General features: G+C 46.7%; 1 protein-coding gene across 1 annotated transcript; it reads right to left on the reverse strand.

Annotated features, from left to right (window-relative positions):
* Nucleotides 1-1,158: 1,158 nt before the first annotated feature.
* Nucleotides 1,159-1,794, reverse strand: LOC147961424 (uncharacterized). The gene has a single exon (XM_087533804.1). It carries the CDS (start codon nt 1,792-1,794, stop codon nt 1,159-1,161), a length of 636 nt encoding a protein of 211 aa, XP_087389930.1.
* Nucleotides 1,795-14,026: the final 12,232 nt, after the last annotated feature.

Consider the following 14,026-nt stretch of genomic DNA (forward strand, 5'->3'; position numbering starts at 1 on the left):
ATACTAGATAATAGACCTTTCTAGCCTCCCCATCACTGCCAAATGTCCCTAAGCCGTCAGTCGGCAAGATTCACTGTTGGGTCGTAAGCCTTGCATCCTGACCATTTTTAGATCCTTATGACCTGGTAGTTCCTTATGACCTGATATATCCAAGACCCTACAGTGACGTTTCATTGTTGGGTGGAGACACACGGACTGAGATCTAGTCCCTTGACAAAGCCCAGGCACCGATGAACAGTGTGGTGCCTTCGCTGCATGCACCATTTTTCCTTGTACAAAAGAATGCAATGATCCGGCCCCTCCACCACATTTTCGTTTGCCTCAGCAGTAGGTGTTGGAATAGCGTTGCCTTTGGGACCAGCCTTCCGCTGCGCATACACGTACGAAGCTGTACCAAGCCCCTGGATCGACTCCCTCCGGCCGGAACACACACGTATACGTATGAAGTCGCCGGCTAGAAACTCACGCGAGAACACAAGGCACGAGACTCGATTATAGCAACAGGGGCGTGTCGCTCCTGATCCTTTATTTCTCTTTTTCTGGTACTCTTTACAACGTATATGACCACATATATATATGGGGCCAAACCGACCTGAAGCTAGCTAACCTAACAATCCAAAACTGATTCAAACTAGGACTCCTAGTACTTGACGCTCACGTTGACATGCAAGCCACGTCTCCAACTCTAATACGTAGTTTGGATTAATCTCTAACAATCTCTCCCTAATTCAAACTTACCACATCTACGACTCGACTAAACATGTCATGTTTGTACGCTGAGTATGACCCACCTGGAAACATGCAGCGCCTTCTTGCTCTACAATGTTGTGCCACCGCCATTGCTTGGCCGCTGCCTTGCACTCGGTCCACACCATACTCCTTGTACTTGCTTGCAGTAGATCCACTCTCCACCGGTCGCACACCTCCTCACTTTACGATGGCTTCGCCTACCACCGTCCGCCTTCGGCATCACACCGAATCCACACTGGCCGCAACCAGGACGCTGCACGAGGACATGGACATGACTCACGAAACACCATGCACACCGCTTCAACCTGTGACTCCTTTGACAAGATGACAGAAAAAACACAACGACTATTTTTTTTATTTTATTTTTTTTTTATTTTTTTCTTTTTCTTTCTCTTTTTTTCTTTTTCTTTAGAACAATCTCGGATCGTCCTCATCATCCTGGATGAGATTGCAATCCGCCAGATTTTTCTTCTTACCCCTCTTCTTTTTGGGACACTCATAAGCATGATGTCCTAGGTCTTGGCAATTGAAGCACTTGTCCTTGGATTTATCACGACGACGCTCTCTTGCTCTCCACTCCGATCTTGTCAACAAAAGTTGTTCACCGTCTTGGTTGTCCTCGACATAGCTGCGCAATCGTTCCTCATGAACCTTCAACCTCCCCATGACTTCCTCCATAGTCATCGTCTTGAAATCGCCAAACTGCTCTATGGCAGATGCAATCTGGAGAAACTTTGGCGGGACAGCTTGAAGGATTTTCTTAACGGCAGTTGTCTCCTCGAACTTTTCTCCAAGCCCTCGTATCCCATTGACGATGGTTGTCATCCAGAGAGCAAAGTCATCGATTGTTTCCGTGTCCTTCATCTTGAGCCTCTCGAACTCAGACTTGAGGGTTTGCAACCTCGCCTCCTTGATGCGATCGTCTCCAAGACGATTCGTCTTTATCGCCTCCCAAGCTTCATGTGATGTCGTCTTCTTAGCAATGAAGGCGAACACATCATCCGGGATACTTTGATAGATAGCTGTCAACGCCTTCTGATCCATCGTGTCGTCCACCTTGCCGGAGACGGCCACCACCGCATCCCAAACTCCTTATGCGCGCATCAACGCCTTCATCTTGATCGCCCAAATCGAGTAGTTGCTCTTCGTCAGCATCGGGTATTGGACAAACACGCTTCCTCCTTTTTCAGCCATGTTCTTGATCGTCGCTTGACGCAGCCACAGTGCTCACCCAACGATCTTGAACCTTACTCTGATACCAATTGTTGGAATAGCGTTGCCTTTGAGACCAGCCTTCCGCTGCGCATACACGTACGAAGCTGTACCAAGCCCCTGGATCGACTCCCTCTGGCCGGAACACACGCGTATACGTACGAAGTCGCCGGCTAAAAACTCACGCGAGAACACAAGGCACCAGACTCGATTATAGCAACAGGGGCGTGTCGCTCCTGATCCTTTATTTCTCTTTTTTTGGTATTCTTTACAATGTATATGACCACATATATATATGGGGCCAAACTGACCTGAAGCTAGCTAACCTAGCAATCCAAAACTGATTCAAACTAGGACTCCTAGTACTTGACGCTCACGTTGGCATGCAAGCCACGTCTCCAACTCTAATACGTAGTTTGGATTAATCTTTAACAGTAGGCGATACCACAATGTTGGCCTCTAGCAGCGTGAGATCCTCATGATCCAGTTCACAACGACTCAGCTTGCTTACAATCGGCTTCCAACTTCATGGCTCGCCCAGCGTCATTCACCCGGCCGAACACAGCCTCGTTTTTCCTTTTCAGAGCACCAAGACTCTCGTACTTCATCGCCTGGCCTTTATACTCAAGGTGACGCAGCGGACAAGCATACATGACCTCACATGGCCATCACTACCGGCCACTAACTCCAGGCCGGCTAACCTATTAACTACCAATGCATGCACCCGCTAGCAAACTACATGCACGCAACAACCCATACATGCACTACTAGCTACGGCCTAAACTCACTCCTTGACCCAAGTGACTCGCCAAGAACCTAACTAGCTAGATATTGTACACATGCGCCACACACGCACATACGCCACGCTTCCGTTGCGCCCCGCATGTCCTGCGCGCATCCGTCGTGCCCGACGAGCCTCACTGCACTGGTGCGTCCCACACATCCCGTGCGAATTCATTGTGCCCGACGAGCCCGATCACACATGCCGTGGCTTATTCCAACACACACCCCCTAAGCCACGGCCTAGAGGAGTCCGTCGTCGTCAACTTTACCACTGGCCAAGAGAGGCTGCTCCGCCGTTGGTCCTTTCCGCAGCTGCGGGCACTCGCGCCTGCGGGCACTCGCGCCGGTAGTACCCGTGCTCCCCGCACTTGTAGCGGCGCCTGCGCCTGTTGCCGCCGCTCCCCGACGCTAGCTGCGCCGGTCGTCGTCGTCCCGTGCTCTGCCGTGCTGCCGCTCCCGCCCCACCACTGCGCCGCCGTGAACAGGAGCTGTCCGTCCGCCCGCTCGCTCGCCGCTGTCTTGCCGTCGACGCCGAACTCGCTCGTCGAACGCCATCGTCGTAACGTCTTGGAACTGCTCGATGCCGGCGACGATGGGGAAGAGACAATCCGGCACCGTGTCCAGCAGCTTCTTGACAAGTGTCGCGCCGCCCAGCGTCTCCTCGAGGATGTCATACCTCGGCGCCATTGCCGCGAGGATCCCGCCGTACACGTCGAGCTCCTCGCTGTCCGCCATCTTTAGGCGGTCAAATTTACTGCGCAGCATTGCCAGCCTTGCCGCGCGGACCTGATCGGCGCCGACAAACCTCACCTTCAGGGAGTCCCATACCTCCCTAGTGGTGAGCTTCGTCGACACCTGCAGCAGCACATCCTCTGGCAACACCCCGAGAAGCAACGCGCGCGCTGTCTTGTCCTTCCGCGCGTTCACCACCGCGTCGCCCGGCGCTACCGCCTCCCACATGGTATGGACGTCGAGGATCGCCGGCGCCTTGATGGCCCAGACCGTGTAGTTGTCCGCGGTCAGCATCGTTGTCGTCGCCGATCCGCCCGCGCCGCAGCCGTGTGGGAGGAGCGCCATGGTCGCCGGTGATCGCCCGAACCGAAGCTCTAATATACCAATTGTTGTTGCCGCTCTCCCTCTCGCACTCAAGACTAGAGGTAGAAGAAGGAATAGTATACATTAAAATTTCACCCGGCCGAACACAGCCCTGTTTTTCCTTTCCAGAGCACCAAGACTCTCGTACTTCATCGCCTGGCCTTTATACTTGAGGTGACGTAGCGGCCAAGCATGCATGAAACCCACGCACGCATCACACGGCCACCACTACCGGCCACTAACTCTAGGCCTGCTAACCAGCTAACAACCAATGGATGCACCCGCTAGCCAACTACATGCACGCAACAACCCACGCATGGACTACTAGCTACGGTCTAAACTCACTCCTCGACTCAAGTGACTCGGCAAGCACCTAACTAGCTAGCTACTGCACACATCCGCACACATGCGCCACACACGCTCACACGCCACGCTTTCATTGTGCCCCGCACGTCCCACGTGCATCCATCGCGCCTGACAAGTCCGACTGCATCAGTGCGTTCCCGCACGTTCCGCGTGAATCCGTCGCGCCCGACCAGTCCGACCACACATGACGTGGCTTATTCCAACAGTCTCCACTAGCAACCTTTGGCGCGTTGGTGGTGGGCCAGCTAGCGCCTAACACCATGGCCGGCCAGCTTCAGTTGCAAAACACTAGGGGATAGGATCATATGTTTACACTTGCTTGCTCATTCTTTTCTTCAACATAAAAAACATTCAAAAAACAACCAATGGCGCCTTTAGGAAAGAATATCTCTGGAGCTGTGCTTCTAATTGTCATCTTAGCTGTCGGACGGTATGTACGTGCACATGCATGAACTGTTGTAAATATATGTCTCTCCTAACAGCTAAAGTTTTGGCATTGAATTGGCTGGTGTATGCAACTTAATCTGTTGTTTTGATTAATATTTTTCAAAAGTTGTTGTTTTGATTAATCTTTTGACTAATTAACCATGTTCTTGTATGTGCTAGTATGTCCACTGTATTCAATGGCATCTGCATGCGCCGAGCCGAGTCAATGCCGGCACCCGAGCGGCAATTATAAAGGACCGTGCTTTGGCTTTACTGACGGTTGCGATACTACATGCCAAGATGAAAGCTCAGATAACAGGTGGGGCGAGTGTGACTGCGACTTTAAATGCTACTGCTATACATGCTAGTCTGAGATTGTTGCTATTGCTAGCGCTCCGATACAGCTATGATGCGATGATCCCAACCTGATGTTTCTTAAAAATAAATGTAAATTACCCCTTCCTTGCTCTTATGTAATTGTAATACGCACTCTCCATACTTAAAAATAAAGACGTTTTTATGGTGCGATTCTTTTGAGATATGAAATTGTTTTACTTGCACAAACCGTATTTTGGACGAGGTTACCCCTGCCCGATCATTTCGTATCATGTCAGCTGTCATCAAGTCCCGATGTAACATTAATCGCGCCTAGTGCCGTATTGATAGAGAGAGTCCTGCGCACCATGCCTGGAGGCCAAGAAGCGACGCATGGAGGCCGTCGTGCTGGGATGTCATGGTGAAGTCCGTCCGTCGAGCCAGACTCCATCGCGTCGTAGATCGTTGTCTCGCCAAACCCATCGCCGGACTCCGTTGAGGCATACTTCATTGCTCCATAGATTGTCATCTCGTCAAACCCATCGCCTTCCTCCTCGCCGAGGTCCGTCCGTCTCATGCGTGCGTACTACAGCTACAGCACGGGCGCAGGGTTGCTAATGCAGATATAGGCATCGTCTACATAACCTGGAAAGCTAAGTCGCTAGAGCAGATCCCGGCATACGGAAAGTTAAGTCGCTGAATCAGAGTAGTATTTGTTCGATCAAGATTAACGGGCTATTTGGTTCGGATGATTGTAACCTAACTTATTTACGGAGGGTAATAGATGCCGTTTGGATAGTATTTGTTTTAAGCCTTGTGTAATCGGATCACGCGGTAACGGGTCAAGGCCGTCTCCAGGAATTCGGGGCCGGTGCGAAATGGAAAATAAGGCCCTAAAAATTCTAGAATGATGTCTTCTTATAAAAAGTAGAAAGAATGAATTCAAACACTCCACAAATTATAGGTTTATACCAAGATAAAAAAAACTGTACCCTGAATTTAAACCGAGCAACTAGCTTGGAAATCTTGCTGTGTGACAACTTGGTCAACTAACCTAGTACTGTATAGCTTCTCTAAGCAAATGGATTGATAAAGTGAAGCGTATGCACACAATATACTCACAAGTATAATAATTCAACAGGAACAAAATACTAAATTAAATAGGGAATCAGTTTGAGCACACCTTGTGGACAGATCGGGGATGCCTTCACCTAGGCCTCGGACACCGGCGACAAGGAAAACTGTGGAATGAATTGTTCAAGCCGGCAGGGCAGCGGGTTGTTTCTCCGGGCAGGAAACAAAGTGACAACGACGCTCCGTCTCCCTGCGCCACCTCCACCGCACTTTGTCCGTTCACCTCCGTGAGGGCCCTTTTTTCTCTTATGAGCAGACCGCGCGGGGCTAGATCGATAGATCGACAAATCCTATTTGCGCGGCGCCCGTTAATGTGTAATTCTGCAAACGGGCGCCTACAGCGCCCCGCACTGGGCCGGCCCATCTCAACCAGGTTCCTTTATGTTTTGTAGAGGCAAAAAAGGTAGCGCCCCGACGGGTATCGAACCACTAACCTTGACAGGCAGCTACCACCGCACCACCCAGCTAGATGTGATCGGTAAAATCCTTTTACTTCTTTTCTTATTTCAGCTGTCCTTTCACCTTTTTCCTTTATCGTTTTTCATTTTCTCTTTTGTTTTTTTTGTTATTCTTCCTGCCTCGATTTTTTTTATAATTCTTGAACTTTTTCTTCAAATCGATGAATTATTTTTCAAATTCACTGAACTTTTTTCCATTTCAGTGAACTTTTTTCAATTTTCAATGAACTTTTTTCTAATTTAATAAACTTTTCTTAAAATTTGGTGAACCTTTTTTCCAAATTCAGTGAACTTTTTTCAAATTCGATGAACTTTTTCCAAAATTGATGAACTTTTTTTCAAATTTGATGAATTATTCTTCGAAATTGCTGAATATTTTTTGAAAAGAGATGAATTTTTTTTGAATTTATGAACTTTATTCGAATTTGGTGATTTTTGGGAGAAGGGGGGTTTCTGAAAAAAGAATTTGTAAAATAGTCAACTGGCCCGGTCAACCATTGACCACGAGATGGGAAACGGCCGACTGTCCTGAACTAGCGTTCCCGTGAGATGGGAAACGAGCGACTCCCGAACCAGCGATCGCCTCCTTTCCTGGGCTGGCCCACGGAAGCTGGCGCACGATGCGCTGCGGGCGCTGGTTGAGGAAAGTGGCGCTTAGAGTGCCAACTAGGAGCTCCCCGATAGATCTCGATGGGCGGGCTGTGTCGATCGGGACTAAGGAAAGGCTTATTTTGGGAGATTGATGAGTTGGCCCAGTTTGAGAGAGACAGGGACTAGCTGGGCGGGCCTAAGTCTGTGCTAGTTGTGATAAAAGGGCCCAACACGAAAAATACATTAGACATTGGCCCAAAATCGGCGGGCCCCTGGAATTTGGGGGCCCGGTGCGGTCGCACAGCCCGCACAGGCCCTTGAACGGCCCTGTAACGGATACCCGACTTCACAAAAGCGAGAATGCTCGAACCGCGACACTTTCAATCATGCCTAATAAATCATAACATGACTTTTTATCTCAAAATTAATCTTTCCCAACGCTCATGCCTGCACATAACAATCTTGTTGCATAGATGATCTCAGGATCATCTTGCACAAGATTTGAACCACAACTGACATGAATTAGAGCAAACACACCTTGAGTAATAAATATGGGAAACATCTTCTTCTGTTGGTCCTGCTGCTTGCGGAACGAGCTGGAGAGCGCCTCCCGTGGTTGGCTGTGATGGTTGGGATTGGACAACTAAAGGTGATATGCATGTGCATCCATTATCACTTAGTGCCCCATAGGGACTTCTCCTCTTATATATAATTTATAAGCACAGTGCCAAAGGGGGATCAACCTGTCAGATGATATTTCTGTGTGTGCCGCCACTCAGGGCAAAAGGTCATACTGTAGCAATTCTATAGCTACTATTTCCTGCACTGTAGAAGCCTTAGTACTTACTTATACTAATTATGGACTTCCTAGAAATTCCGACGTTAATCAGTATCTGCTATTTCAGTGGGTGCTATATCATTCATAATTTCTTGGTATAAGGTAAAAGGAATAGCACTCACACTAGCACCTAAATCACATAAACCATGGTAATAATGATCTCATATTTTAACTGAAACAACGGGCATGCCAACAACAAGTCTATGTTTGTATTTTTCATCGGGCTTGGCAATTCTAGCAGCTTCATCATAGAAATAAATAACATGTCCATCAATATTTTTTACCAAGAGATCCTTAACCATAGCTACACTAGGTTCTACTTGTTGGGGAACGTAGTAATTTCAAAAAAAATCCTACGCACACGCAAGATCATGGTGATGCATAGCAACGAGAGGGGGAGAGTGTGATCTACGTACCCTTGTAGATCGACAACGGAAGCGTTAACTTGGTTGATGTAGTCGTACGTCTCCACGACCCGACCGATCAAGCACCGAAACTACGGCACCTCCGAGTTCTAGCACACGTTCAGCTCGATGACGATCCCCGGACACCGATCCAGCAAAGTGTCGGGGAAGAGTACCGTCAGCACGAAGACATGGTGACGATCTTGATGTACTACCGTCGCAGGGCTTCGCCTAAGCACCGCTACAATATTATCGAGGACTATGGTGGAAGGGGGCACCGCACACGGCTAAGAATATGATCACGTGGATCAACTTGTGTCTAGGGGTGCCCCCTGCCCCCGTATATAAAGGAGCAAGGGGAGGAGGCCGACCGGCTCTATAGGCGCGCCAAGGAGGAGTCCTCCTCCTAGTAGGAGTAGGACTCCTACTAGGAGGGGGAAGGAAGTGGGGAGGGAGAGGGAAAGGGGGGGGGGCGCCGCCCCCCTTCTCCTAGTCCAATTCGGACTAGGGGGGAGGAGGCGCGCGGCCCACCTTTGGCTGCCCCTCTCTCTCTCCACTAAGGCCCATATGGACCATTACTTCTCCCGGGGGGTCTCCGAAATCACCCGGAACACTTCCGGTGTCCGAATATAGCCGTCCAATATATCAATCTTTATGTCTCGACCATTTCGAGACTCCCCGTCATGTCCGTGATCACATCCGGGACTCCGAACTAACTTCGGTACATCAAAACTCATAAACTCATAATATAACTGTCATCGAAACCCTACGGGTCAATAACCAATGGGTTCAAGAACAATGTAGACATGACCGAGACACGTCTCCGGTCAATAACCAATAGCGGAACCTGGATGCTCATATTGGCTCCTACATATTCTACGAAGATCTTTATCGGTCAGACCACATAACAACATACGTCGTTCCCTTTGTCATCGGTATGTTACTTGCCCGAGATTCGATCGTCGGTATCTCAATACCTAGTTCAATCTCGTTACCGGCAAGTCTCTTTACTCATTCTGTAATACATCATCCCGCAACGAACTCATTAGTTGCAATGCTTGCAAGGCTTAAGTGATGTGCATTACCGAGAGGGCCCAGAGATACCTCTTCGACAATCGGAGTGACAAATCCTAATCTCAAAATACGCCAACCCAACATGTACCTTTGGAGACACCTGTAGAGCTCCTTTATAATCACCCTGTTACGTTGTGACGTTTGGTAGCACACAAAGTGTTCCTCTGGCAAACGGGAGTTGCATAATCTCATAGTCATAGGAATGTGTATAAGACATGAAGAAAGCAATAGCAACATACTAAACGATCGGGTGCTAAGCTAATGGAATGGGTCATGTCAATCAGATCATTCAACTAATGATGTGATCCCATTAATCAAATAACAACTCTTTGTCCATGGTTAGGAAACATAACCATCTTTGATTAACGAGCTAGTCAAATAGAGGCATACTAGTGACACTCTGTTTGTCTATGTATTCACACATGTATTATGTTTCCGGTTAATACAATTCTAGCATGAATAATAAACTTTTATCATGATATAAGGAAATAAATAATAACTTTATTATTGCCTCTAGGGCATATTTCCTTCAGTCTCCCACTTGCACTAGAGTCAATAATCTAGATTACACAGTAATGATTCTAACACCCATGGAGCCTTGGTGCTGATCATGTTTTGCTCGTGGAAGAGCCTTAGTCAACGGGTCTGCAACATTCAGATCCGTATGTATCTTGCAAATCTCTATGTCTCCCACCTGGACTAGATCCCGGATGGAATTGAAGCATCTCTTGATGTGCTTGGTTCTCTTGTGAAATCTGGATTCCTTCGCCAAGGCAATTGCACCAGTATTGTCACAAAAGATTTTCATTGGACCCGATGCACTAGGTATGACACCTAGATCGGATATGAACTCCTTCATCCAGACTCCTTCATTTGCTGCTTCCGAAGCAGCTATGTATTCCGCTTCACACGTAGATCCCGCCACGACGCTTTGTTTAGAATTGCACCAACTGACAGCTCCACCGTTTAATGTAAACACGTATCCGGTTTGCGATTTGGAATCGTCCGGATCAGTGTCAAAGCTTGCATCAACGTAACCATTTATGATGAGCTCTTTGTCACCTCCATATACGAGAAACATATCCTTAGTCCTTTTCAGGTACTTCAGGATGTTCTTGACCGCTGTCCAGTGATCCACTCCTGGATTACTTTGGTACCTCCCTGCTAGACTTATAGCAAGGCACACATCAGGTCTGGTACACAGCATTGCATACATGATAGAGCCTATGGCTGAAGCATAGGGAACATCTTTCATTTTCTCTCTATCTTCTACAGTGGTCGGGCATTGAGTCTGACTCAACTTCACACCTTGTAACACAGGCAAGAACCCTTTCTTTGCTTGATCCATTTTGAACTTCTTCAAAATCTTGTCAAGGTATGTGCTTTGTGAAAGTCCAATTAAACTTCTTGATCTATCTCTATATATCTTTATGCCTAATATGTAAGCAGCTTCACCGAGGTCTTTCATTGAAAAACTCTTATTAAAGTATCCCTTTATGCTATCCAGAAATTCTATATCATTTCCGATCAGTAATATGTCATCCACATATAATATCAGAAATGCTACAGATCTCCCACTCACTTTATTTTAAATACAGGCTTCTCCAAAAGTCTGTATAAAACCAAATGCTTTGATCACACTATCAAAGCGTTTATTCCAACTCCGAGAGGCTTGCACCAGTCCATAAATGGATCGCTGGAGCTTGCATACTTTGTTAGCTCCCTTTCGATTGACAAAACCTTCCGGTTGCATCATATACAACTCTTCTTCCAGAAATCCATTCAGGAATGCAGTTTTGACATCCATCTACCAAATTTCATAATCATAAAATGCGGCAATTGCTAACATGATTCGGACAGACTTAAGCATCGCTACGGGTGAGAAGGTCTCATCGTGGTCAACCCCTTGAACTTGCCGAAACCCTTTTGCGACAAGTCGAGCTTTGTAGACAGTAATATTACCGCCGACGTCAGTCTTCTTCTTGAAGATCCATTTATTCTCGATTGCTTGCCGATCATTGGGCAAGTCAACCAAAGTCCACACTTTGTTCTCATACATGGATCCCATCTCAGATTTCATGGCTTCAAGCCATTTTGCGGAATCTGGGCTCACCATCGCTTCTTCATAGTTCGTAGGTTCATCATGATCTAGTAGCATGACTTCCAGAACTGGATTACCATACCACTCTGGCGCGGATCTCACTCTGGTTGATTTACGAGGTTCAGTAGTATCTTGTTCCGAAGTTTCATGATCATTATCATTAGCTTCCTCACTAATTGGTGTAGGTGTCACAGAAACAGTTTTCTGTGATGCACTACTTTCCAATAAGGGAGCAGGTACAGTTACCTCGTCAAGTTCTACTTTCCTCCCACTCACTTCTTTCGAGAGAAACTCCTTCTCTAGAAAGTTTCCGAACTTAGCAACAAAAGTCTTGCCTTCGTGTCTGTGATAGAAGGTGTATCCAATAGTCTCCTTTGGATATCCTATGAAGACACATTTCTCTGATTTGGGTTCGAGCTTATCAGGTTGAAGCTTTTTCACATGAGCATCGCAGCCCCAAACTTTCAGAAACGACAACTTTGGTTTCTTGCCAAACCATAGTTCATAAGGCGTCGTCTCAACGGATTTTGATGGTGCCCTATTTAACGTGAATGCGGCTGTCTCCAAAGCATAACCCCAAAACGATAGCGGTAAATCAGTAAGAGACATCATAGATCGCACCATATCTAGTAAAGTACAATTATGACATTCGGACACACCATTACGCTGTGGTGTTCCGGGTGGCGTGAGTTGCGAAACTATTCCGCATTGTTTCAAATGTACACCAAACTCGTAACTCAAATATTCTCCTCCACGATCAGATCGTAGAAACTTTATTTTCTTATTACGATGATTTTCAACTTCACTCTGAAATTCTTTGAACTTTTCAAACGTTTCAGACTTATGTTTCATTAAGTAGATATATCCATATCTGCTTAAGTCATCTGTGAAGGTGAGAAAATAACGATATCCGCCACGAGCCTCAATATTCATCGGACCACATACATCTGTATGTATGATTTCCAACAAATTTGTTGCTTTCTCCATAGTACCGGAGAACGGCGTTTTAGTCATCTTGCCCATGAGGCACAGTTCGCAAGTACCAAGTGATTCATAATCAAGTGGTTCCAAAAGTCCATCAATATGGAGTTTCTTCATGCGCTTTACACCGATATGACCAAAATGGCAGTGCCACAAATAAGTTGCACTATCATTATGAACTCTGCATCTTTTGGCGTCAGCATTATGAATATGTGTGTTACTGCTATCGAGATTCAATAAGAATAGACCAATCTTCAAGGGTGCATGATCATAAAAGATATTACTCATATAAAGAGAACAACCATTATTCTCTGATTTAAATGAATAACCGTCTCGCATCAAACAAGATCCAGATATAATGTTCATGCTTAACGCTGGCACCAAATAACAATTATTTAGGTCTAATATTAATCCTGAAGGTAGATGTAGAGGTAGCGTGCCGACCGCGATCACATCGACTTTGGAACCGTTTCCCACGCGCATCGTCATCTCGTCCTTAGCCAATCTTCGCTTAATTCATAGTCCCTGTTTCGAGTTGCAAATATTAGCAACAGAACCAGTATCAAATACCCAGGTGCTACTGCGAGCATTAGTAAGGTACACATCAATAACATGTATATCACATATACCTTTGTTCACCTTGCCATCCTTCTTATCCGCCAAATACTTGGGGCAGTTCCGCTTCCAGTGACCAGTCTGCTTGCAGTAGAAGCACTCAGTTTCAGGCTTAGGTCCAGACTTGGGTTTCTTCTCTTGAGCAGCAACTTGCTTGCTGTTCTTCTTGAAGTTCCCCTTCTTCTTCCCTTTGCCCTTTTTCTTGAAACTAGTGGTCTTGTTGACCATCAACACTTGATGCTCCTTTTTGATTTCTACCTCCGCAGCTTTCAGCATTGCGAAGAGCTCGGGAATAGTCTTATTCATCCCTTGCATATTATAGTTCATCACGAAGCTCTTGTAGCTTGGTGGCAGTGATTGGAGAATTCTGTCAATGACGCAATCATCTGGAAGATTAACTCCCATTTGAATCAAGTGATTATTATACCCAGACATTTTGAGTATATGCTCACTGACAGAACTGTTCTCCTTGATCTTGCAGCTATAGAACTTATTGGAGACATCATATCTCTCAATCCGGGCATTTGCTTGAAATATTAACTTCAACTCCTGGAACATCTCATATGCTCCATGACGTTCAAAACGTCGTTGAAGTCCCGGTTCTAAGCCGTAAAGCATGGCACACTGAACTATCGAGTAGTCATCAGCTTTGCTCTGCCAGACGTTCACAACATCTGGTGTTGCTCCAGCAGCAGGCCTGGCACCCAGCGGTGCTTCCAGGACGTAATTCTTCTGTGCAGCAATGAGGATAATCCTCAAGTTATGGACCCAGTCGGTGTAATTGCTACCATCATCTTTCAACTTTGCTTTCTCAAGGAACGCATTAAAATTCAACAGAACAACAGCACGGGCCATTTATCTACAATCATACATAAACAAGCAA

This window comes from Triticum urartu, chromosome 7A (genome assembly GCF_056163025.1).
Source record: "Triticum urartu cultivar PI428250 chromosome 7A, HENAU_Tu73, whole genome shotgun sequence".
NCBI classification, from domain to species: domain Eukaryota; kingdom Viridiplantae; phylum Streptophyta; class Magnoliopsida; order Poales; family Poaceae; genus Triticum; species Triticum urartu.